The sequence below is a fragment of the Sturnira hondurensis genome, unplaced genomic scaffold, assembly GCF_014824575.4.
Source record: "Sturnira hondurensis isolate 20B ecotype Veracruz unplaced genomic scaffold, ASM1482457v3 Scaffold0004136, whole genome shotgun sequence".
NCBI classification, from domain to species: Eukaryota; Metazoa; Chordata; class Mammalia; order Chiroptera; family Phyllostomidae; genus Sturnira; species Sturnira hondurensis.
This window is the reverse complement of record NW_028076767.1, coordinates 31261496-31288193: the sequence shown is the minus strand read 5'-3', so window position 1 is coordinate 31288193 and position 26698 is coordinate 31261496. Positions and strand designations below refer to the sequence as shown.

The following is a 26698-nucleotide window of genomic DNA, read 5'->3' as shown; positions in this document are numbered from 1 at the left end:
TGGGAGAGAAAGTATACCACTGGGACCATGAGACAAGCCTAAAGCAAAATAAACTGAAGCTGAGGGGAAAAAAGTGTCCTTAATGACATGTCTGAGCTGCGTGTTGTGTGAGATAATAAATGTGCTTGGTCATTGAAGTCAGTTATATTGGACACTTACCTCTGGTCAAAAGCATTAACTGATATTAGCCATGAAATGGGATATTTAGAGCCAGTGAAAGTTATGCCACAGATGTATTTCTGAACGGCAGATGTGCAGTTAAGAGAAAAACTTATACAATCATGTTACCATCTTGCATTTAGAAACCAAGTACAACCCTGGCTGGTGTAGCTCAGTGGATTGAGCGCGGGCCTGCGAACCACACAATCGCGGTTCGATTCCCAGTCAGGGCACATGCCTGGGTTGCAGGCCAGTTCCCAGCAGGGGACTCACGAGGGGCAACCATACATTGATATTTCTCTCCTTCTCTCCTTCCCTTCCCCTCTACAGATCAATAAACAAACTATTTTTAAAAAACCAAGTACATTAATATGAATTCATTTGCTAAGAAAAAAAGGTTTTTAGAAATCATTATCTCTGATATTGTCTTAAAGACAAAATTTAAATGTTTCTTTGTTGCAATTTCATTTTCTGGTTTTTTCTGCAACACGCACGTGCAGGCTGCCTCAGAGATACGGTTAGTACAGTTTAGAAACAGAGAGAGTTGTGTTTCTGCTGGTGCACGGTCTTCTTGCCTTTCGTTTGTCAAATACTCAACACGTGTGAAGTGCAATTGAGTGAAGCCCAGTAAAGCCCAGTGCAGTCCAATGGGGTATCCTGTATCACTGAAGATTCAGCCACCTGTCGCTATTTCTCCTGTCAGTGCAATGAGATTTGGGGAGGAAGAAAAGGTAAAAGTGTCTTCTACTAAGCTATGTTGAACTGGGAGTATTTTTTTTTATCCTCACCTGAGGACATTTTTTTTTTTCATTTGGTTTTTTTAGAGGGAGAGAGGAAGGGAGAGAGGAAGGGAGAAAAAAAACATAGGTGCAGGAGAAACATTAATTGGTTGTCTGTCTGTGCACCCAGACCCTGTATGTGCACCAGGACAGGTGGAAGATTGGACGCATTCAGATGGGGGTCACTGGCACCAGCGCAGGTACCAGGGATCAAACCCACAGCCTAGGTCTGTGCCCTGACTGGGAATCAAACCCATGACCCTTAGGCTATGGGTTGTTGCTCCAGCCAATGGAGCAACTCTATGGGAGTACACTTTTTTAATAGGGAAAGTTGTGTTTTTCTTTTTCAAACTGTTTTGTGAAATAAAATTGGATAGCATCAGGCATTAACCTTTTATTGACTACAGAATAATACAAAGCAGGTTTTATTTCTCTTGTGGTCTTATGATTACTTTGTACCATTTCATATCAAACTTTCTTCTGGGAAGCAAAAACTGTCCTAAAATGAAGGATCTTCAGGGGCCATGGGAACAGCAGGTGATACAATCATTGATGGTAAGGACCCACCGGGTTCCCTAAGAGTCACTGCGACAAATGGCCCTCATCGTTTTCTGTTCTTCAACCTCCTTTCCTTTTCTTCTTCTCCCTCCAGAGCCACTGTGTCTCTTTACAAGCCTGGCTTACACCCAGGGTTAGTGGGGACATAGCAAACACAAGCCGTTGTGGTTCAAATCCTAGTCCAAGTACCTATGGCTTTTATGAGGGCCTCTTTTGTTTTCATTTTTCTTTTCATTATTGTTCAAGTACAGTTGTCTCCATTTCCATCGCACCAGGCCACACCCCACTTCACCCATCCCCTCCTCCCCCCCTCGAACCCACCCCCTTTGGCTCTGTCCACATGTCCCTTACACATGCTCCTGGATGGTCTTCCCTTATTTTCTCCATTTTATCCATCTGCCCGCTTCCCTCTGGCTACTGTCAGTTTGTTCTTTATTTCCATGCCTCTGGTTCTATTTTCCTTGCTTGTTTGTTTTGCTGATTAGGTTCCACTTATAGGTCAGATTATATGTTATTTAGCTTTCGCTGCCCGGCTTATTTCACTTAGCCTAATGCTCTCCATTTCCACCCATGCTGTTGTGGTCACAGAACAATATTCTCACTGATGTGTCCCCTAGAGCCAGGGACACAAAGGAAAGAGTGAATAAATGGATCTTCTTCAACATAAAAGCTTCTGCACGACTAAAGACAACAACAGTAAAATGAAAAGCAACCAACTGTGTAGGAAAACATATTTGCCAATGATACGTTGAACAAAAGATACAAAGATACATTTAATCTCCAAAAGATACAAAGAACTCATACACTCCACTTCGGGAAGACAACCCAATTATGAGCGTTTCTTTCAGGGCCCCACCCCTGTAAAACATATCTAGCTGAGTGCGTTCATCCTTAGAGCGTCTCATTATTTCGTATTTTTTGTAAACTTTCTTTTAATAATGTAAAAGAATTCTGAAATTGAAACATCACCTAGAAACTTCTCCCCTTTACATCAATTCCAACTTGAGGCTCAGGTTCAGCAGCCCAGTCCCTTTCACGAGAGATGTGGAAGTTGAAATTGGGGTAAAAATTCATTGGGCCTTTATCAACTAATTTTGTCATCATTACAAGATCAGCCATGGCTGAGCTGGTGTCTCAGGCACAGGAGGACTGATGGACACGCTCCTGCTCCTCAGGCCGCATCTGTCACCCTGCCAGTAGCCACTTGACTCAGCTGGGCAGCCCAGTGTCACAGGAAAAGGCCCAGCACACACCCTCCATTGTTGGCACCAAGCAGAACTGCTCGGCGGGGAAAGATTGAAACACACTCTGCCCAGTCACTTGACCTGTTTTGAGGGTTACATGTATGACACATGCAGTGTGCTGAGCTCAGGCCTGCTCAGGGTATACACCCAGTCCATGAAAGTTGTTGCTGATAAACACCTAACAAATCCCACATGATCACACAGGGATGGATAAATAACTGCTTTGTGTTTCCCTCCAGGAGGGGCAGGTAAGGAGCTGCAGGTGATTCAGCGAGAAAAGTCAGTGGCAGTGGCAGCAGGAGAGATGGCCACTCTGAACTGCACCGTGACCTCCATTCTCCCAGTGGGGCCCACAATGTGGTTCAGGGGGACAGGACCAGGCCGGGAGTTAATCTACAGTCAAAAAGGAGACCACTCTCCCCGAGTAACAAGTGCTGCAGACACCACGAAGGTAAACAACACGGACTTTTCCATCCGCATCAGTAACATCACCCCAGCAGACTCCGGTACCTACTACTGTGTGAAGTTTCACAGAGGGACCCCTGACACGGAGCTCAAGTCTGGAGCAGGCACTCGGCTCACTGTGAGTGGTGAGTACTGAGTGGGACCATTTGTCCCTGGTGTGTGACAACAAGTCTATAAGAACAACCTCTGTTCTTTGAGCAGCAACTAGGAACCAGGTAGTCATTGTGGGCGCATAGAGTTAGGATCTGATTCCTAGGTCTGAAGTCACCCCTTCTGCAGGTCAGGGAAGTTGAGGCCTGAGCAAGTCCTGCTATTTTCTTAGGGCCCATGGCTGGTAATGCTAAGAAAATTCTGGAACCCCTCATTTGCTTGAACACCCTCTCTGCCCTTGCCTTTTCCAATCCAGTCCAGCCCTTTGGTTCCAGGGATGAGGGAACTGAACATCTGAGGGACTTGCCCGTCATGAGGTCAGCCCCCACCCCTGCTTCCAGAGAGCCCTCCCCTCAGTGTAGCCGAGCCTCCCTCACTGACACTCACTGACACCCCCTGGGAGCCGGGCTCCGCTCTGGGTGCTGTGGGAGCTGCAGGGGCCTGAGCAGGCAGAGCTCTTCCCCACGGAGCTCCGTTCCCCTCCCTGCAGTTGGGAGAGATCCATGCAGGGCAAGGAGAGGGGCGTGTTCCTTTATTTCCTCCTCAGAAGCATCCCATGAGAAGACGTTCCTAAGGGGCACAGACTCCTGTCCACTCTGCCAGCCCTGCTGGGAGGAGGTGCCAGAGGTTGGGCGCTCACTGTGGGTCTGTCTGATAAACCCCCTCTATTTCAGGGACCCAGTCACACTGTCACTTAGACCCTGAGAAGAGCTTTATCACTCTATCCTTTACTCTGGGAGAGGGTTCCGAATATGGGTGCCTTCAGGGTCACCCCATTGAGACCCAGAAAATGCCCACTTAGGATTTTCTGCAAGAGACCCAGGATCCTGAGACCTAGGATGTCTGCACACAAAGCCCTGTTAGCCCACCCTGCCTGACACCCCAAGAAAACAAGGGAGCCTGGGGCCAAGATGTGACAGTGGTTTTGCCTTTGGTCACACGGCAAGTGCATGAAGGCATCATCCCAGGGTCCAATCTGAGCCCAAGACAAATTCCTTCCTGCCCTGGCTGGTGTAGCTCAGTGGATTGAGTGCAGATCTGCAAACCAGACGATCGCGGTTCGATTCCCAGTCAGGGCACATGCCTGGGTTGCAGGCCAGTTTCCGGCAAGGGCCAGTTCCCAGCAAGGGATGCAGGAGAAGCAACCATACATTGATGTTTCTCTTCCTCTCTCCTTCCCTTCCCCTCTAAAGATAAATAAATAAATACTATTTTAAAAAATTCCTTCCTGTCCTGTCATAGGACCCTCTTTCCATGGAAGACTTGGCACATAGTAGGTGCTGATTAAAAGGCTGTTACACCAAACCATTGAACAAAGAACCAGAATATTCCTTTCATTATTCTCTCAAAGGTTCAGGTGCCCCTCAGATTCAGACCCTGAAGCCCACGGTCATTGAAAGCCACTGGATCCTTCAGCCCCATCCCCCTAATCGAGCATCCACAGCAGCACCTAGAGCTGCCCCTTCTTCAACTGCTTTCTCACCCTCCAGTGTATGGACACAGCATCGTTCACTGATGGTGTGTTGATGCATAAGTTGTTCCCAACCTCTGGCTACTAGAACAGTGATGCAGGGAGCGGACCGTGTCCATGGGTCACTTGGCCAAGAGGGAGATGCCCCCTGGAAGTGGCATTGCTGGGTCACAGGGTATGTGATTTTACTTTGTGTGGCTATTGCCCATTGTTGTCCTAGATGTGGTAGCAATGGAGTCTCTCTACAGCCCCTGAACACTGGCCGGGAAGGTGGCTTTATCCTGAATTTTTTAATATTACAGTAGTTCCTAATAATGAGTCCCTTGCTTACATAATCACAGACAGTGTGTGGCTCAGATCTGCTGCCTCCTGGTAAAGTCCTGGTTCCTCTTCCCCAAGCTGCCTGCCCAGAGGGCGCCCTGGGTGAGAAGGCAGGGAGGCGGGAGGGGGCGGGAGCAGCAGCTTTGTAGGTGCCTCACCTTCCTCGTGACATTCACTCTGGTAACCAGTGCTGTGGCAGAGGTTACTGTTGACTGGTGAAGACTCTGAGGCTCAGGGAGGGGACCTGACTTGTGAGCAGGCAGGGAAGCTAAGATTGACCCCAAACAGCCTGACTCACAGCCCCTGGTTTTTGCGCCCCCCTGCATGCTTGTCAAAGTGTGCAGAAGCCTTAAAACCTCTCCTTTAAAACTTAAATTGTTTTGTCTTCAGCAGTAAGCACTTTTTAACAGGTTCTGTGGGGCGGGAGGGACAACTTTACAACCTGGATCAGGCAGGTACGCAAAGTCTCACCATGTGCTGACCCTGCTCCTAGTGACAGGGCTCAGCGCATAGGAGCATCCAGGAGGCTTCTCCCCTTCGTTGTTGTGCTGTTTGTCCTTCTCCTAGCACCTGCAGGAGCAGCCTGGGGACAAAGGCCTGGATAAAGCAGAGAGGGGTCACAGCACCCCCAGAAACACCTTGAATAAGAATCCTAGACCTGCAGACTCAGAATAAGGAGTTTCTTAGAGGCTGGGTGGGGCCCTGCATGGGCCGATTTTGAATTCTGGACTCATTTTTCAGGAGACCACATCTTTTGTTTATAGTGAGAGGGTCTCAAGTCCTGGTCACTTGGAGTTGACTCCTCTTCACTGTTCCTTAAAGTCAAAATCTCAGAGAGAAAAGAGGAGGAGGCAGACAGTGTTGGGACCTGCATGGATGGACAGGAATAGGGGCCACGGCAAATATGCCCAGGACCTAGTACTGGGTGAGGGACAGCCCCTTCATCTCTCAGCCTCCCTTTGCTCCTCTGTAAGTTGGTGATAATCATGGACTCCTTTGGAGAGTGGAAGGATGTGAGGTGCTCTGTCTGAATCTCCCAGCACAGAGTCGCTCCCAAAATTGGGTGTTATTTTATAGTGTGGCCCCCTCACTCTGGCTGGGCCCCTATGTCCTCACCTGCAGACAGTGGACTCTCTCCCCATCCTCTGCAGGAAGGACTGAGCCCACAGTGAGCCTGGGGAGAGGGCAGAGCCTTGGTGAGTGATGGCGTCATCCCACTGCCAGGTGCTCTTGAGCAGGTCTCAGTGTCTCTGGGGTCCTCAGTTTCCCTGTCTGTGCAGGGGTGCCAATCCCAGCTCCCACTCAGGGGTCTGTGAGGCCAGAAGGGGATGTCTAGAAAGCCCCTGATGGGTGGGTCAGGGTGTCACTGAGCGTCAGTGCCCAGTGGGTGAGTGCCTGTGCTGAGGCCCCTGCCTAGGCCCACATCCCAGCTCTGCCACTTCCTGGCCTGTGACCTCTGACCCATTGCTCCCCACACTGTGCCTGGTGTCCTCACCTGTCAGTGACAGCACTGACCTCAGAGCAGCTCCAAGGACTGAGTGAGTGACCACGTGCGAAGTGATCAGAGTGGTGCCTGACACGTGGTAGGTGTTTGACGACTGTGGGCTATGACACACCAAAGACATAGGACCTTCAACAGGACACCTTCCTTCCCAAGTCTCAATACAATGGGGTTGGAGGTGGAGCTTTGTGTCTTTCAACCTTGCCTGTCATTGGAGTCACCTGGGAATCATTGCAAAGGTCCCCAGATCCTGGCTCAAGTCTAGGAATTCTGATTTAACTGTCAGACATGGGCCTGGCAGCTGAAGTTCTTCACTATCCAGAGGCAGAGAGCCCTGAGGTAAATGTTCTCTGAGGTCACAGAGGAAACCTCACATTCTGACAAAGGTGGCTCCCCCTGCTGCTGGCCTGTGAGAACAACACCTTTGGGTGTTGTGGGCGCTTCAGAAACTCATGTGCCAGAGACAGGTCATCAGAGCCCCAATAAAATGAGCCAGAGTGGAGGGGCAGGGACACCGTCCCCTAGAGCAGGCCAGGGCTGAGAGTGGCACCCTGCTCTCTCCAGCCCTGAGGACGCACAGCCGGACACCCTGTCAATCTGAGCTCCATGGCTGGGGATGGCTTCCCATCTTCAAACCTGTTTGTGTCTAAACTGGGTCTGAAACCCCACAAACACTGCTCAGCCTCAGAGCCCTTCCTGCCCCAACACACCAGCTTGCCAGTTCTGAAATCTGCTCTCCTTTTTCAAAATGACCTATGACCTATTGTGTGTTTTGAAAATCAATTCACCTGACTTGCTTCCTTGGGGAATCATTTTAAAAACAAATGAGAGAACCAAAATTTGGTGGTTTCTTTGCTTTTGTTTTCATCTGGGTGTTTGCAGAGTAGCTGCAACAAGCGGGTTTGAGACTTTCTTGGTGTTTCTGTTGTGCGTTTGTTTTTCCTTCCTACAGACGACAGAACAAATCAGCAGTGTCAGAAACAGAAAGACCAGATCTTACACTAACAGTCATAGGTGTTATTTATTAAGCACCTTCCATATGCCAGTCTCTGTGTTATATACACCTCCTCACTCCTCCTGCCTGGGTGGTGTCTCCATCCACTTTGTGCAGAAACAGACACTGAGGCTCAAGGATAAAGAACAGAGACGCTGAAATTAACCCAAGTGCAGTGAGATGAACTCTGCCCTTTGCTCCCCGTGTGCCATTGGCGAGCAGGGTTCCCCTCTCAGCCTCCTCCCATAATTGAGTCCACCCAGGGCCTGCCTGCAGGGCGGTGGGAGGGTGAGTAGCTGAGGGGCACAGAAGCATCAGCCCATCATCAAGAGCCCAAGAAGCTCCTGATCAACGCTAACTGATCGCAGCATCCATCCCCCCAGTGACATCCAGGCTGCTGGTATTCTTATGACTTGACTTACTCAAGAGACACCCCTTTACCTATGTCCTCAAAATGTGTGATGAGTTTTAGGAAGCAAGGCAGATATTTAGAAATGCTAATGTTTTTTTTATATTTGATGTGTGCCCCTGTTAGAGATGGTGCTGGGTGATAATTAACAATTTCAAGACACCCTGCAGAGTCTTTCTACAGGGAGAACTGCTCTTGTTTTTGATTCAATGATCTTTGGAATCAGTGCGGATCCTTTCAGGACCTGGGGGAGTCTGCCTGTTCATGGGCCTGTTACTGGGTCTCTTCTCATTTTGTAACATTTGGGAAATTAACTACCTTTGACTCTCTCAGCACCATTCTTTTTGAAGCCAAAACTTATTCAGGAGAACAACTCAAAATCAGAAAATCATCGCAAACCCATCCCTTGAAATTGAGCAATTGACACAGATTTGCCCCCAGTGGAATATTTGTTGAAATGATGAAAATTATGGAGTAAACTTACTAGTGCTTGAAGGGAGAGTTTCGGATATAAATTAGATGCAGGTTCAAGATGAATCTGTGTTTACTGACTTTTCCAAAGCATCTTCTGTTTCACTCAAAGCCAAACAACTTCCATTGCCCAATTCAACCCTCCCTGCAGCTGGAGAAGGAGAAATGCTTGCTGTCCCCTCTCCCAGAAGGAACTGGGATGCTCCCTGGTGCACCTCTCCTCAGCTGCCAGCCTGGTTCCACTGCATGGGGTCCTGCCCCCGATGGCTTCCCCCGCATTTACTCTGTGAACACTGTCTGTGAGGTTGGGAAGGTGTCAGGGAGGCCAGACAGGAGAGTTAATAGGAAGAGGGCAAGCACTCGGTACTGTTGTTCTTAAGCCCAGACGGGTCAGAGGTCACCTGGGGACGAAGGAAGGTGCACTTTGACCTCAGGCCTGGAGCTGCTTGTGGGTCCTGCCCCTCACTCAAGGTTCACCTCTAGTGACCCGAGTGTCCTGCTCTGTAAGATGAGGACAATGGCATAGCATTGTTAGAGGGTAAAGACAATGTATGAGAAGGATTGTTACACATTCACGTACTTGTCATTGGTGGTGATGGTCACAATCATGTTTATTGTCCATTGTGCTCCTTTTACAGCCCAGCCCTCTCCCCCCGTGGTGTCAGCCCCCACGCAGAGGGCCACACCTGGGCAGACAGTGAGCTTCACCTGCGAGTCCCATGGCTTCTCCCCCAGGAGCATCGTCCTGAGGTGGTTCAAAGGTGGGAATGAGCTCCCAGCCTCCCAGACCACCGTGGACCCAAAGGGAGACAGCCCTCCCTACAGCATCAACAGCACAGCCTTGGTGCGGCTGGCCCGGGGGGATGTCCGCTCCCAGGTCATCTGCCAGGTGGAACATGTCACCCTGAAGGGGGGCCCTCCTCTTCGTGGGACTGCCAACCTGTCTGAGATCATCCGAGGTAGATGCCCTCACACCCAGCCCGGGCCCACACCTGGCTCCTACCCTCCAAGCCTGTGCCTCCCCCTGCCATTTGCTCCAACTTAATTTCCCTGGAATCTAATTCCTGAGGAATCTAAGTCCTTCCCATCACCAACACCTGGATGAGTCTGTCACTCGACAATGTTTAATGGCAGTTACCAGGGGAACACCTACAATTAACTGTACTTGGTAGTTTCACCTACTGTACAAGGGCAACTCCAATTATTGAGCACCTACAATCAACCGATCCATTATATGCTTGGTGATTTCACTTATTTTGCTACAGTTATTATATTCCTACTGCATTCTAGGGATATGCTGGTTTGATTTCACTCATATCACCCCACTAGCAATTGCCAGTCCTGAGCACCTACTGTGTGCAGGGCACTATGCCTAGTGATGTCATTCGTATTCAAAGGGAACCCTAGTGTCAGAGCACCTGCTGCACTCTCCTGGGTGCCCCCTGGCTGTGGTGGGGGAGCTCAGTTACAGAGTCATCCTCTGTGACCTGTGTGTGCATGAGGCCAGAGCCTCTGCCCTGTGCTGTTTCAGTTCCGCCCACATTGGAGGTTTCCCAACACACCGTGTCGGAGAAACAGGGCACCATCACCATCTGCCAGGTACAGAACTTCTACCCCCAGCGCCTACAGCTGACCTGGTTGGTGAATGGAAACATGTCCCGAAAAGAAACGCCCTCAACCCTCACGGAGAACCAGGATGGGACCTTCACCTGGGGGAGCTGGATCCTGGTGAACTCATCTGCCCGCGGGGAGGCCGTGGTGCTCACCTGTCTGGTGCAGCATGACGGGCAGCCGGCCGTCAGCAGGAATCTCACCCTGGAGGCCTCTGCTCACCAGAAGGACAAAGGTAAAGTCCAGAGAGAGGCAACCACTTCAACTCACCCAGCTCCATTTAAATTTTACTGTTATAAATAGTAATTAGTGCCTATTATAGAAAAAACTTGAAGTTTATTGATAGAAAGTAGAATTTTAGAGGGAGATCCCCTCCCACAAACCCCCCACTAAAAGAGTCATCACTGGTAAGAATTTGGTACATGTATTCATAGATCTGTTCACATCAATATACATTAAAGGAAGAAAGAGGAGGGGGCAGAGGTCATGTGTTCACAGTGTCCTGCCTGTCCCTCTCTTCTCCTAACAGTCCCTGGGCGCACTGTCCATGTCAGCCCCTCCCTCCTCCTTGGTGTTTCCAACCTGTCCCTGGTCTCTATTCCATCCTAGACTTTTCCATCTGCATCAATAAGGTCACTCACAAATTCCTGAACTGCGGCTCTGTAAAAAGAAGTGAGCCCTAGGATGTGGACTTTGAGTCAAGGCAAGTCATCCAAGTGACCACGGGTGGACACAGCACAGGCCTCCTTTTTCCCACATTGGGACAATGGACCCGCAATCATCACACCCGTCTGCCTGCAGAGTTGCTCAGACACTCCCTCATCACACTGCTGAGGTCTGCGGGGTCAGTGGTGCTATCCCATTTCATTCCTGGTATGAAAATGTGCCATTCCTTTTTTTCCTTCATCAGTCTTGATAGAAAATTTTCAATTTATGGATCTCTTCACAGAACCCACTTATGGTTTCAATGAGTTTCTCTATTTTCAATTTCATTGATACTTGTGTTCTTTATAATTTCCTCATGCTGCTTGCTTTGGGTGGATTTTGCACCCCCTTTGCTTGTTTTCGGAGGTGGAAACAGATTGTTGCTTTTAGACTTTTTAAATGCCACACCTGGGATGCATTCTGGGCTGGAGTGTTAGGAGAGAGCCATCTCCAATGCCTGAATGCTGAGTTTCTTCTCCCATCCCCAGGTCCCGAGCCAGTGTGCCTTTTCTTCCATCTCTCCAGTCCTCCTGTGCTCGAACCCGGTGTTGTCTCCAGGGGTCAGAGTAGAACTGAACAGGGAAGCAGGTGAGATGAGTCTCTGCCGTCTTCCCTGCACCACCCTGGGTTTGCTTTTGAGTCTCTACCTCTCATGTGTCTCAGAGCAGGCCGTTACCTCTGTGTTCCCCCAGTGGGCCTGGCCCGCGCACTGCTGAGTCCTAAGCTGGAAATGGTTTTTGGGCTGTCTGGGTTGACTGAAGTGAAGTGCAACGTACATATGTGACCCCCTGCACTGGGATGTCACCGTCTACACCAGCATCTGAGGATTCAGGCCACTGCAGTCCAGAGCCAATGGGTGTGGCACAACAACGCACATTTTTTTGGTCATGTTTATGGTATTGAAGTTACAGTATTTCTAGATGAATGAACCTCTCTTCTGTCAGTATAGCAAAATCCACCTATATCAATGCAGATTTACGGTGAATGGTTGGTTTCAAAAAGAGAACATGGGTTTGAGTCCTTATAGTTTTTGTTCTGTTTTGTCTTTAGAATTCTAAATTTCCCATCTCTGCTATTTCTATTTTCAGTTAACATGCAGTTGCCAAACAACATTTATTTTGTTATGTTTTTGCCTTTTCTCAGTGGAAGTTGTACCTGTCTCTTCAATCTCCTCTGTCCCTTTATAACATTCCTGCTTCCTTGCATTAGCTTCCTGTGGCTGCTACAACAAATCACCACACATTCAGTGCCTTAAACAACACAGGTTCATTATCTCGAGCTCTAGAGGTCAGAGGACTGCAGCGGGTTGGCAGGACCGGGCTGCCCTTGGGGACTGTAGGGGAGAATCTGGGTCCTTGACTTTGCAGCCCTAGAGGCTGCCCACACCCTCAGCTGAGACCCCACAGCACTCTGAGCTCTGCCCCATCATCATGTCTTTCTCTGGCTCATCTGCCTCCCCTTTCACTTAACAGCCTCTGTGAGTATATTGGCTCCACTTGGGAAATCCTGGATCATGACCCCATTTCACTTCTTAATCACTATGACCAGATCCTTTTGCCAGGAAAGGTAACATAGTCACAGATTATGGAGATTCTGTGCCGACCCTTTTGTGCAGACTTACTTCAAGCCTTCTCCTATGGTCTGTGCTCTGATCTCCAGGACACTGTGCAGTATTTCAGAGTTAGGGTGGATTCGGTATTGGTGGTGGTGCATCCCCAGTAGCTCTCAGCCCCTTCGGTAGCTGCCCTGTGCCTTGTGCCTGAGTGGGGGTAGGAAGGTGCCGTGCGGAAAAGTTTGCGCTAGGATTTGGTCATTGTTCTGTTTCACCTACACTTATTTTTACACTTTTATATTTTCTTTTCAAGTAACACTGAGAGCCCGTTGTGTGCAAGATTTACTTTCCCTTTTCCATTTTTCCTTTGGTTTGGAGAGGCCATGGTTGCAATTGAGTAGCTGTGCTGCTGCCGTTGTCCTCAGCAGCCAAAATGCAACTCAAGATTGTTGGGTGCTTTGGCCCAGAGTCCCCTAGGTCAGGGTCCCCATCTCCCCATCAGGGCCCTGCTCTGGCTCAGAGGGCCCATTGGAGTGGAAAGCTCAATCTCCTCTGTGTCCTGTTACTCCTAGAATTACATCCTTGACCCAAATCTCAATTTTGTCTGCTCTATGGTTCTAGAAATAAAACAATCTGCAGTACTATGAAAAAAAGCTTTCTGGCTGACGCTTAAGCTTTACCTTGCAATAATCCCTCTTAACTCTTCTCTGTCTTTCTCCAAAGGACTGATGCCCCAGCAACAGTCATCTAATTGCATAGTCCTTTTATTTACCACTTCCCAACTCATTTCCTAAGGACTGACGCTTCATTATCCCTTGCTTTTGTTAGAGAATTCCTGTTCACCACCAGTGAAAAAAATTTTTAATGTTTTATTGATTATGTCATTACAGTTGTCCCATTTCCTCCCCTTCATTCCTCTCCACCCTACACACCCCGTCCCCCACCACTCCCCCCCTTTGGTTCATGTCCATGTGTCACAAATCTTTAGATTCTATATTTCTCATACTATTCTTGCTCCCCCATCTATTTTCTACCTAACATCTATGCTACTTAGTCTCTGTACCTTCTCCCCCTTCTCCTCCTCCCACTCCCCTGTTGCTAACCCTCCTTGTGATCTCCATTTCTATGGTTCTGCTCCTGATCTAGCTGTCCTCTTAGTTTGCTTTTGTTTTAGGTGTGGTTGTTAATAAATGTGAGTTTGCTGTCCTTTCACTGTTCGTATTTTTTAATCTTCTTTTTTTAGATAAGTCCTTTTAACATTTCATATAATAAGGGCTTAGTGATGATGAACTCCTTGAACTTGACCTTATCTGAGAAGCACTTTATCTGTCTTCCATTCTAAATGAAAGCTTTGCATGATAGAGCAATTTTGGCTGTAGGTCTTTGGATTTCATGACTTGGAATACTTCTTTCCAGCCCCTTCTTGCCTGCAAGGTCTCTTTTGAGAAATCCGCTGACAGTCTGATGGGTACTCCTTTGTAGGTGACTGTCCCCTTATCTCTTGCTGCTTCTAGGATTCTCTCCTTCATTTTAATCTTGGCTAATGTAATTATGATGTACCTTGGTGTGTTCCTTCTTGGGTCCAACTTCTTTGGGACTCTCTGAGCTTCCTGGACTTCCTGGAAGTCTATTTCCTTTGCCAGATTGGTGAAGTTCTCCTTTATTATTTGTTCAAATAACTTTTCCACTTGTTGCTTTTCCTCTTCTCCTCTGGTACCCCTATAATTTGGCTGTTGGAATGTTTAAAGATATCTTGGAAGTTCCTAAGCCTCTCCTCATTTTTTTGAATTCTCGTTTCTTCATTGTTTTTTGTTTGGTCATTTTTGTCTTCCTTCTGGTCCACTCGATTGATTTTAGTCCCAGTTTCCTTCCCATCACTATTGTTTCCCTGTGCATTTTGCTTTATTTCACTTAGTGATGCCTTCATTTGTTCATCTAATTTGTGGCTAAAATCAACCAGTTCTGTGAGCATCCTGATCACCTATATTTTGAACTGTGCATCCGATAGGTTAGCTCTCTCTTGATCATTTAGAAGTATTGGTCTGGGGCTTTGAGCTCTTGTTCTTCTTGAGCCATGATGTTTTGGTATGTTTGTGCTTGTTGTGTACAAGGGGTGGAGCCCTAGGTGTTCACCAGGGTGGGGCAACCCAGGTGGCTGGGTTGTGATGCTATATGTGAGGGTGGGGTCAGAGAGGGGCAATGGCGCTTTGCTCTCCTCTCCCTCAGATTCCGGTCCCTTCTGCTGCTTTCCACATGCAAACTAGGCTCTTCTGGTGCTAGTTCTCAGATGTGTGGGCCTGTGCACCCTCCAGAACCAGGTGGGTCTCTACAACAAACTCTCTGTGAGCCTGGGAGCCTCTCCCAGCACCTCAACCCCCGAAAGTTTTTGTAATTGATGCTTTTAGGCTTTATTTCCAGGCACAGGGGCCCTGGGTTGATTGGTCTATCTCTCTGCTCATTCCTTCATCTGCGCACAAATGTGTGACCATGATCAGCCAGCCGCCTTACACCCTCACTGCGTCTGCCCGTTGCCACCCCGACCTGGGATCTGCCAACAGTGGCCTGGGTGCCTGGGTCCATCAAGTTTTTCCTGTGCGACCCCACCCCACCAGCTGCTGACTCCACCCCTCTTACTGGTCTGGATGAATGGTTTGTTGTTGCCGGACTTCAGTACAGTTGAATTTTTCTCTCTGTTTTGGTTGCATTCTGGTTTTTAAATATCTGTTTTTCATAAACTCAGTTGTGCGAGGAGGTACAGTATTTCCACCTAGGCCTCCATCTTGGCCAGAAGTGGATCACCAGTGAAAACTTTAACCATTACATCCATAGGGCCAGCAGGGCTGACCCCTGCTCCTCCTCCAGCCAGAGCTGGGTCTTCTTGACCAACCCACTAGTGCGTGACCCATTTCTAAATTGCATTTTCATGTTTTTTACCCAGAGGACTCCCAGACATACTCCTTTAGCTCAGTTTCCCCAGGAAGCACACTCTGAATGGACAGAAGGGTGTGGAAAGCTCACTGTTGGTGGTCGTCAGGATCCACATGCCTGGGGGAGTGAGGGAGCAGCAGAGGGAGCTGCTGGACTGCAGTGCAGGCTCCAGACTTGGCTGCTCCACAGAGACCTGGACAGGAGAACAGTCTCTAAGTGTTGTTTAAATGGAGGCGAGGAGGCTGAACCTTTATACTCCCCATCCAGCCAGTCCTCTGACCCTCTCCCCCCGCTAAGAGGGGTGCAAACTTGACAGTGAAGCTCCCTTCCCCTGAGGGAAAGTCCCAGAGAGTCTCTCAGCTGAGAATTGCCCTTCTCCACCTTCCCACAGGAAACATGGTGAATTCCTCAGTCCTACATTAAGCATTTTTAAATTATAATGAATTATTTAATGTCTTTGTTTATTTAAACAAAAATGAGTCATTATAAATGTACAAAGAATCTAAAAGTGTGTCTTCCCAGATCTGACTTTCTCTGTGCAGTAGAAACATTTCAGCTGACATCGGCCCTGGGGTCACAGCCCCCTGAAAGGTGTTTCAGCGCCTCCCAGTCTTTGTCTGCATTTCCTTGAATCCCAGGATGTTTCCAGCTGCAGCTCTCATGAGAAGTACATTGTTGCTGCAACTCTGAGAGGCTGGTCTTGTTTCCCCTCAAAAGATGAGGGCTTAGGATCATCAAAAAAGCAACAGAGGTCTATGTTGTAGGTTTGAATCCCAGTAATCTGTGACCTCCATAAACTCTCTGAGTGTCCATTTCCTCATTAGACTGAGGATAAAACTACCTGCCTCATAGGGGAGTGAGGTTCATGTCAGTTAAGCAGGGGCCAAACTCATGGGTTGCTGAGCACACATTTTCTTCACCCCCTCCCTCAAGGAAGACAGCCCTGGCAAACGAGGAAGGAGGTGATTGAGGATGAAGAAGCTCTTTACCCTGATTTCTGCCTTGAGCCTGAGAGCAGAGGGGATTAAAGTGATTTGGGGCATTGGTGGATGCAGGCAGCCTGAGACGGAGCCAGTAGAGGCCCCTGGGAATGGTCTCCTTTAATGACTCCTCCCGTTTCTCTGTTTTCAGGCCCAGGACCATCTACTGACGACCTCGTAGGGCTCCTCCTAGGCTTCAAGGTGCTGCTGGTGGTTGGTGTCTCTGCCCTCTATGCCCACAGGAAGTGGAAAGCCTGACTGTAAGTTGTATGATGGGGAGAGCAGGCCAAGGTCTGTCCCAGAAGGGGTAAGGTCAGCAGAAGGGGCCAGCCACAGGTCACACAGGGTCAGAGGTAACATGGCGTAAAGAGGTGATGCCCGTACATCAGTACACTCAGGAATCTCTAAGATCCCTCTAAGAGAATTTCACTTCCTATGAAGTGGCTGGGTTCTGCAGAAGGTGGGGCTGGATCAAAGGCTTTAAAGGGTGTTCACAATGTCTTAGGGTTTCTCTGGAGGAAGTGGACAGAGGGAGCTGAATGAGGCGCAGCAGAGAGGGTGGTTCCCTTGAAGACCATCCCTGGATTATGTGATCCCTGGTCTTTTGGGAGTTGAAAGAACTCACACTTTAGAGCATTGTTGAGAATTCCTGAGCCTGCTGCTCTGAGGGCTGTCCTGGCTCTGATCTTCCTTGTGACAGAGGGGAAGGGATGGAGAAAGTCATCAGTACTTGGGGAGAAAGGCTGAGGTGGCAGAGTCCTGTGCCAGGTGCTGTATGTTCTCTCACGACAGGTGTGTCAGGAAGAAGACAGCCCAGAACCCAGGAGACAGGCAGGTACCGCTTCTTCAATGAGGAGCAGAGAATTAAATGAGAACCTGCTTCCTTCAGCCCCTTCCTGCCTCCCCTGCTGCTCAACACTCTCCATCTCCACAGTCTCCCTCCTCACAGGACACCCAGCCTAAGGAAAAAGGGACTGACTGCAAGTGTCACCGACTCTTGTTCAGATGCCTCTCCCCTGAGCAGACTTGCTGCCCCTGGGCCCCTTCTCACAGTCCATGATGCCCCCGGACCTGGGCCTTCATCCACAGTCCTCTCAGATTCACACACAGAACCCCGCATGGTCACCTGCGCCGTTTTCTCACACTCAGGACTTAAATGTGGTTGGAGGAAAAATGGGCTGCTGAGAATTGAGGACATGGAAGGGACAGTGACGTTAATGCCATCAGACCTTTTCCTGTCAACATCGACCAGGAGCCTCAGGAAGAGAAAGCAGTGTGTGACCAAGTTGTTCAGTGTGATACAGGGAGGTAGCCGCCTTCATATTGGCTATGGTTCAATGATGGATATGCCTTTTAAAAATCTTTCTGTTTTCTCCTAAAGGATAGTATGAAACTGCAAAAGAGTAATTTTACATGAGTTGAGAATTCTCAGCTGTTAGCCAAGAGGCAGCCTGTGTTTGGGCTGTTCCTGTCTGAAGTGGTTTTCAGCTTGTTGAGTGGAAGGGGCTGAGGGGCAGGATCTTGATTCAAACATCACAGAATTCCACTTTTCTTGCCTAGTTTTAGTACATTTTCTTGAATACATGCTATCTTCCTAATGTATTTCTTTAGAATTACCTCTAGATATTTTAAGTGATTTTTCAACATAGACAATCAATTAATATGTCTTCATGAAAGAAAAAGTGAATTTTATTCTTTGTATTTTCCAGGTATTAGCTTTCTATTGTAAGATGACATTTACAGTAACTGGAAGGACATTGGAAAGTAATTTTTTTAACATGATGGTATTGGGGGGCACTTGAGAAGAGTATGGGTGCCATACATTCTGCAAGATCCCAGTATGAACTTCAGGAATTTTATTTTATTTTTTCTTTTGTTTTTTTAGTTTCTTTTCTTTTTCCCCCCAATTTTTTAATTTAATTACTTTTCAAGTACAGTTTTCTGTCTATTACTACCATCCCCCCCCCCTGCCCCCCCCCCCCCGGAGCTCCCCACCTCCCTCCCATTTCTACCCTTCTCTGTTTTTGTCCATGTATCCTTTATATATGTTCCTCTAAATCCCTCCCCTATTTCCCCTGAAATTCCCTCCCCTCTCCCCTCTGGTCACTGTCAGCCTGTTCTCTATTTCACTGTCTTTGGTTATATTTTGCTTGCTTGTTTGTTTTGTGGTTTAGCTTCCTGTTAAAGGTGAGATCATATGGTATTTGTCCTTCAACACCTGGCTTATTTCACTCAGCATAATGCTTTCCAGTTCCATCCATGATGTTGCAAAAGGTAGGAGCTCCTTCTTTCTTTCTGCAGCATAAAATTCCATTGTGTATATGTACCATAGTTTTTTGATCCATTCATTTACTGACGGGCACCTAGGTTGCTTCCAACTCTTGGCTATTGTAAATTGTGCTGCTATGAACATTGGGGTGCATAGGTTCTTTGGGATTGGTGTTTTAGGGTTCTTAGGATACAATCCCAGCAGTGGAATTGCTGGGTCAAAAGGCAAGTCCAATTTTAGTTTTCTGAGAAAATTCCATACTGTTTTCCATAATGGTTGTACCAGTCTGCAATCCCACCAACAGTGGACCAGAGTCCCCTTTTCCCCACACCCTCTCCAACATTTGTTGTTTATTGCTTTGTTTATGATAGCCATTCTCACCGGTGTAAAGTGGTATCTCATTGTAGTTTTAATTTGCATCTCTCTGATAGCTAGTGATATTGAGCATCTTTTCATGTGTCTCTGGATCCTCTGTATGTCCTCCTTGCAGAAGTGTCTGTTCAAGTCCTTTCCCCATTTTTTAATTGGGTTAGTTGTCTTCTTAGAGTGAAGTCGTGTGAGTTCTTTGTATATTTTGGAGATTAAACCTTTGTCTGAGGTATCATTGGCAAATATGTTTTCCCATACAGTTGGTTGTCTTTTTATTTTAATGCTGTTTTCTTTAGCTGCGCAGAAGCTTTTTATTTTGATGAGATCCCATTTGTTTATTCTTTCCTTTATAGTCCTTGCTCTAGGGGACATATCAGTAAAAATGTTGCTGCGTGAAATATCTGAGATTTTCCTGCCAATGTTCTCCTCTAGGACTTTAATGGTGTCATGGCTTATATTTAAGTCTTTTATCCACCTTGAATTTATTTTGGTGTATGATGTAAGTTGGTGCTCGAGTTTCATTTTTTTGCATGTAGCTGTCCAGTTCTCCCAACACCATTTGTTGAAGAGGCTATCTTTACCCCATTTTATGATACTGCCCCCTTTGTCGAATATTAATTGACTGTAGAGATTTGGGTTTATTTCTGGGCTCTCTATTCTGTTCCATTGGTCTATGTGCCTGTTTTTATGCCAGTACCAGGCTGTTTTGATTACAGTGGCCTTGTAATACAGTTTGATATCAGGTATTGTGATCCCTCCTACTTTGTTCTTCTTTCTTAACATTGCAGCTGCTATTCGGGGTCTTTTATGGTTCCAGATAAATTTTTGAAGTGTTTGTTCTATGTCTGTGAAATATGCCATTGGTACTTTAATAGGTATTGCATTGAATCTGTAAATTGCTTTGGGTAGTATGGACATTTTGATGATGTTAATTCTTCCAATCCATGAACACGGTATACGTCTCCATTTGTTTGTGTCTTCCTTGATTTCTGTCTTCAGTGTTGTGTAATTTTCTGCATACAGGTCTTTAACCTCCTTGGTTAGATTTATTCCCAGATATTTTATTTTTCTTTTTGCTATATCGAATGGGATTTTTTTCTTGATTTCTGCTTCTGCTGATTCATTGTTAGTATACAGAAATGCCTTTGATTTCTGGATATTGACTTTGTATCCCGCTGTTTTGCCAAATTCATTTATTAGTTCCAGCAATTTTTTGGTAGAGTCTATAGGATTTTCCATGTACACTATCATGTCATCTGCAAACAGTGACAGTTTTGTTTCCTCCTTTCCGATTTGGATGCCTTTTATTTCCTTTTCTTGTCTGATCGCTGTGGCTAGAACTTCCAATACTATATTAAATAGAAGTGGTGAAAGTGGACAACCTTGTCTTGTTCCTGATCTTAGTGGAAAAGCTTTCAGTTTTTGCCCATTCAGTATGATGTTGGCTGTAGGTCTTTCATATATGGCCTTTATTATATTGAGGAATGCTCCCTCTATTCCCACTTTGCTGAGTACCTTTATCATAAATGGGTGTTGTACCTTATCAAAAGCTTTTTCCGCGTCTATTGATATGACCATGTGGTTTTTGTCCTTGCTTTTGTTTATGTGGTGTATTACATTTACTGATTTGCGGATATTGAACCATCCTTGCATCCCTGGGATGAATCCCACTTGGTCATGGTGTATGATCTTTTTGATGTATTGTTGGATGCGATTTGCCAATATTTTGTTGAGGATTTTAGCATCTATGTTCATCAGTGATATTGGCCTGTAATTTTCTTTCTTTGTTGTGTCTCTCTCTGGTTTTGGAATTAGGATAATGCTCGCTTCATAAAAAGAGTTTGGGAGTTTCCCATCATTTTGGATTTTTTGGAATAGTCTGTGAAGAATAGGGGTTAGCTCTTCCTTAAACGCTTTGTAGAATTCTCCTGTGAAACCATCTGGTCCGGGGCTTTTGTGTGATGGGAGTTTTTTGATTACTGCTTCAATTTCATTTGCTGTTATTGGTCTGTTCAGGCTTTCTACTTCTTCTTCATTGAGTTTTGGAAGATTATATTTTTCTAGAAATTTGTCCATTTCACCTAGGTTTTCAAATTTCTTGGCATACAGTTCTTCATAGTAATTCCTTACAATCCCTTCTATTTCTGTGGTATCAGTTGTAATCTCTCCTCTTTCATTTCTGATTGTGTTTATTTGTGTCCTCTCTCTTCTTTTCTTAATGAGCCTACTTAAAGGCTTGTCTATTTTGTTTATCTTTTCAAAAAACCAACTCTTGGATTCATTGATCCTTATAATTGTGCTTTTGGTCTCTATGTCATTTAATTCTGCTCTGATCTTGGTTATTTCCTTCCTTGTACTTGCTCTGGGCTGTCTTTGTTGTTGTTCTTCGAGTTCTTGCAGGCGTCGGGTTAGGTTGTTTGTTTGAAATGTTTCTATTTTCTTTAGGTAAGCCTGTATTGCTATGAACTTCCCTCTCAGGACTGCCTTGGCCGTGTCCCATAAGTTTTGGGTTGTTGTGAGTTCATTTTCATTTGTTTCCAGAAACTTTTTGATTTCTTCCCTAATTTCAATCTTGACCCATTCGTTGTTTAATAGCATACCATTCAGTCTCCATGATTTTGGGTGTTTTGGGTTTTTTCCTTTGGGGTTGGTTTCTAATTTCAGTCCCTTGTGGTCAGAGAAAATGCTTGGTATGATTTCAATTTTCTTGAATTTGTTGAGGCTCATTTTGTGTCCTATCATGTGGTCTATCTTTGAAAATGTTCCATGTGCATTTGAAAAGAATGTGTATTTAGCTTCTTTGGGATGAAGCGCTCTATATATATCAGTCAAGTCCATTTCTTCTAGAGTGTCGTTTAATGCTGCTATATCTTTGTTGATATTTTGTTTGGAAGATCTGTCCATTTTTGACAGTGGGGTGTTAAAATCCCCTACTATAATTGTGTTGCTGTCAATATCTTTCTTGAAGTCTTCTAGGATTTTTCTTATATATTTGGGTGCTCCTATGTTGGGTGCATATATATTTATGATGTTAATGTCTTCGTGCTGGATTCTTCCCTTGAGCAATATGAAGTGACCTTCTGGGTCTCTCTTTATGGCCCTTTTTTTGAAGTCTATTTTGTCTGATATTAGAATTGCTACCCCGGCTTTTTTTTCTTGTCCATTTGCTTGGAAAATTTGTTTCCAGCCTTTCACTTTTAGTCTGTGATGGTCTTTTGTCCTGAGGTGGGTCTCCTGTAGGCAGCATATGTGTGGGTCATGCTTTCTTATCCATTCAGCTATTCTATGTCTTTTGATTGGAGCATTTAATCCATTTACATTTAAGGTTATTATTGATAGGGACTTATTCATTGCCATTTTTGTACCACAGTTCCTCTCTGTCTCTCTCTTTTCCTTCCTTTCCTTAAAGCAGCCCTTTTAGTATTTCTTGTAGAGCTGGTTTGGTGGAGGCATATTCTTTTAGACTTCTTTTGTCTTGGAAGCTCTTTATTTGGCCTTCTATCTTGATTGAGAGCCTTGCTGGGTAAAGTAGCCTTGGTTGTAGGCCTCTGGTTCTCATTACTTGAAATATTTCTTGCCATTCTCTTCTTGCTTGGAGTGTTTCCATTGAGAAGTCAGTAGCTAACCTTATTGGGGCTCCCTTGTATGTTACTTCCTTTTTCTCCCTTGCTGCCTTTAGGATTCTCTCTTTGTCTTGAAATTTTGCCATTTTAATGATGATGTGTCTTGAAGTGGGCCTCTTTGGGTTCCTCTTGAATGGGACTCTCTGTGATTCCTGGATTCGTGTAACTTTTTCTCTCATCAAATTAGGAAAATTTTCCATCATTACTCTTTCAAATAGGTTTTCTATCCCTTGTTCTTCTTCTTCTCCTTCTGGTATTCCTATTATTCGGATATTATTACGTTTCATATTATCTTGCATTTCTCTTAGCCCATCTTCATTCTTTTTGAGCCTCTTTTCCCTTTCTTGCTCTTTCTGGGAGATTCTTTCTACTGTGTCCTCCAACTCACTGATCCGATCTTCTGCCTCATCGATCCTGCTTTTCATTCCTTCTACTGTGTTCTTCAGTTCCGAAATTGTATTCTTCATTTCCTCTTGTCCTTTGGTGATAGTTTCTATTTCCTTTTTCATGTTGATATAGTTTGCGGAGAGCTCATGGTAGCTCCCCTCTAGTTTCTGGTAGCTCATTGTGAGCTCTTTGAATTTCCTGATAACTAGTGCTTTGAATTCAATATCTGATAGCTGACTTGCCTCTCTTTCATCTAACATTATTTCTGAGACTTCCACCTTTTCTTTCATTTGGGCATTGTTTCTTTGTCTTCCCATTGCTTATGAGACTCTTCTTGTTAGCTTCAGCTTCTTAAATTGATCTGTTCTGACTCCCTAGGTTTATGGTGTGAACTTCTGTGGTAGAATTCCTGTGAAATTCAGTGGTACAGTCTCCTGCAGGTATCTTGATGTTCTCTGCTTCCACCTACTCCTTTCTTTGTGTGTGTGTGATCAGCTGGAGGGGGAGGCAAAATGGTTTATGACAGCAGGAGAGTACTTTATGATATTTACAGTCAAAGCCAGTAGAGAAGAGATAGAAGATCTTTAGGCTCTATATAGTGTTAACTGTAATCTTCAACCCAATTTGCCACTTTTAAGAAAGGATAGACCAAAGATAAGTCTCTGGTTGGGGAGGGAAGGCTTGTGAGTTGTATCTAGAAAGCAGTGAGGTTGCAGGTGGTCAGATTTTGAGGTAAGGTGAGAGTAAAGAATAGTAAATAGATGTAGCGTGTGAGCAAGTAGAGTTAATCACTACAGTAATAGAATTCAGGAACCTTTAAAGTGGGCTAAGACCCGAGAGATGTGTTGTGAAGTATTTACAGTGGTATAGAAAGCAACAAACAAACAAACAAACACACCAAAAAAAGGGCAAGAAAAGTGAGGAAAAAGCAATAAGTTTGGGGTGAAAGGAAAAAGGACTAAAACAGGAAAAAAGAAAGGAGAGGAACAGAAAGATACAGCAACAATAAAATTAAAAAATATATATGATTACTGAAAAAAAATTTTTTTAAAGTTTAAAAAACAAAACAAACAAAAAAACTCCTTCCTTGTTGGTTTCAAACTGTCCAATCCGTTTTTTCTGGTTTTGGCAGGACCCCTCTGTGGGCTGGGTTGTAGGCCCAGGCATACACCCGCCCGCCAGCCAGGCTACCAGACTGGGGTGCGGGCACCTGCTCACCCAACAGGCTGCCTGGGTCCCACGGGATTTGGTACTGGTCCTTCCCGATCCTGTGGCTGGGTGAGAAGCAAGTCAAGCTGCCTTCACAGGAGAACACCTCAGTCCACTTTCCAGTAAAAACTTCTCCAGAAAGCGTGCCTCTCAGCCCAGCCCAATCCCCAACCTGACTGTTTAGGACAACGCTCCTCTCAAATTTCCTGAGCTGGCAGGCTGGTGGGCTGGTGACCACAGAGATCGCAACTGAACATGGCCCCCTGTCCTTGCCACCCTCCCTGCACATCTAGGCAGACAGGTTTCTGCCACCCAGCCCCACCTAGATGGTGAGGTAGGGAGCCAGCTCTTCCAGGGACCCCGCAGCCGGCCCAATGCTCCACTGGCTACTGGGCTCCCTATGAGTCCTCCATGGCACTGGCGGCAGAAGGAAGCCTCTACACCCCTAACACAGTGGCAGTGGCGGCTCCGAGGCGTTTTGGGCTGGCTGAGGGCAGCCAGCCCTGCCGCTGCCGCTTTTGTCTTTACTCACAGGTGCTGGGCTCCCGATGAGTCCTCTGTGACAGACGCCCCGACGCTGGCAATAGACAGAGGCCTCTGGGCCCTGGAAGCTGCAGCAGCAGCAGCTCCGAGGTCTTCACACGCTGGCCAATGGCTGCCGGTCCCACCGCTGCTGCTTTTGACTTTACTCTGGGGTGTCTGGCTCCCGAGGGCAGCTGGCCCTGCCGCTGCCGCTTTTGTCTTTACTCACAGGTGCTGGGGTCCCAGTGAGTCCTCTGTGACAGATGCCCCGACACTGGCAATAGACAGAAGCCTCTGGGCCCTGGAAGCTGCAGCAGCAGCAGCAGCTCCGAGGTCTTAACGCGCTAGAAAATGGCTGCCGCTGGCCTGGCCGCCTCCGTCCTTACTTGCGTCCCTGAGACCCCAACGACCTCTAGCTGTCTGGTTCGTCACTATCTCTGGTCTCTTATTTTCATAAATGCTGGGGAATTGTTGGTTGGGGAATTGATTGCGCTGTTCTTCAGTAAATCTGCCAGGATTTTCTCCCAGGGGTACGAGAACTGGAGTCGCTCCGTCCTACTCTGCTGCCATTTTCCTGAAAGTAATTTTTCTTTGAAAACTGACACATACAATTATATTTTGAAAATGTGTTGGCCTAGAGTGTCTGAGTGTAGGAATCTCTGGACCTGAGGAGCCTTTAGGAACCACACTGTCCTGTGATTCATCAGACACTGAGTGAAGGTGAGTTCAACATCTTGAGAGAAATCAGGCAGAGATGTTCCCCTCTGAGGTCTGGTAGGCAGAGATGCCTGGGTTCAGATACCTGGGTTCAGTTATGTGTCCTTGAACTTGGGCAACTCACTGACCCCCTCTGAGCCAATTCCTTGCCTCCCTAAAAAATAGGAATCCTGCTGCCTCAAAGAACTGTGGGGGCTTTAAAGGGGAGAGCAACTTGTGAAGCACACAGGGTCTGGAACAAGGTTGTGTGTGATAAGATCCTCCTCTTCCTTTGCTCAGTGAGGAACTCACACCATCTGTGGGTCTCCAACCCTGTGAAGAAATGACATTGAATGTCTTGCAGCAGCCTGGCTGCCTGAAGGTGTTTTCAGACTTTTCTGGGAAAAATTTCCCTACTTGTAGCCTGGCATCCGGATCTGAGACTCTCTTTAAAGACAGCACAAGTGACATTTGCTTCAAAGCTGGGGGCACAATTGCCAGGGTGAGGGGAAACGGGAGCAAATCACAATATAATTGAGACTAGGCTCTAACACTGAAACCAGACCCTAATAGTTTGGGGTTTTTCTTTCCCTTTTATAAGAGCAGGCCTCCTCACAGAGCAGAGTTTCAGGGACACAGGACCAAACCGCATCAGACTGATCCCAGAGGCAAAGGGCGAGTTCAGAAAGCCAACAAATGAACTTCAACTAACCCTGAAGGCTGGCCTGAAGCTATATTTGTGCCAAGCCAGAACCTCTGAGCACAGACTCGGTGCTCATAGCCAGTAGTCAGGAGTGATGGAGGCCCAGGAATGGGCACTTGGCGGGGCGCTCAGATCTCACCCAGTGAGACCCTGCCCACGAGGGATCCTTTACACCTTCTCTCACCTTTCCCATTCCTTCCCTTTGATGACTTCCTTCCAAAATTGTCCAATCAAGACTCATAAATTAGATTTAATAAATGTGTACAATGGAACACAATAAATGTCTCCCTCCTTTACATTATTTTTAAAAGTTTCAAGCCTTTCTTCTGGAGTGCGGGAGGGACTGACCTGAGCCATCTCTGTCCCCTAGTACGTCAGCTGGACGAGTAAACCTTGTCTCTCCAAAACCCTGTTGCCTCAGGTTCTGGCTTCCCTGTGAGCACTGAACATCGAACTGGCTGCCTTTATTGGCTTAAATGAGAAAAATAAGGTTTTGTTCTTTTAAGCAAAACCTTATAGTTCAAGATTGTGACTTAGGAGGCACCGGAACTCACCTTCCCCCAGGGACTCACTGTACCTACAGGCATTAGGGGAATGATTCCCCAAGAAAGAGACCCAGAGA

General features: G+C 46.5%; 1 protein-coding gene across 4 annotated transcripts in view; it reads left to right on the top strand.

Moving 5' to 3' along the window:
• LOC118985602 (signal-regulatory protein beta-1-like) overlaps positions 1-26335 on the top strand; it is a 45301-nt gene extending 18966 nt beyond the window's left edge. For 2 of the 4 annotated variants that reach the window (XM_037044285.1, XM_037044288.1), the window contains exons 2-6: positions 2980-3330; positions 9161-9481; positions 10054-10368; positions 16450-16558; positions 17091-17688. In XM_037044285.1, coding sequence (XP_036900180.1) covers positions 2980-3330; positions 9161-9481; positions 10054-10368; positions 16450-16556 — 1094 coding nt within the window. In that variant the 3' untranslated portion in view covers positions 16557-16558; positions 17091-17688. Of the gene's footprint in view, positions 1-2979; positions 3331-9160; positions 9482-10053; positions 10369-16449; positions 16559-17090; positions 17689-25673 lie in introns of those variants that run through there. The other 2 variants (XM_037044286.1, XM_037044287.1) reach the window with 2 other exon arrangements.
• The last annotated feature ends 363 nt before the right edge of the window (positions 26336-26698 follow it).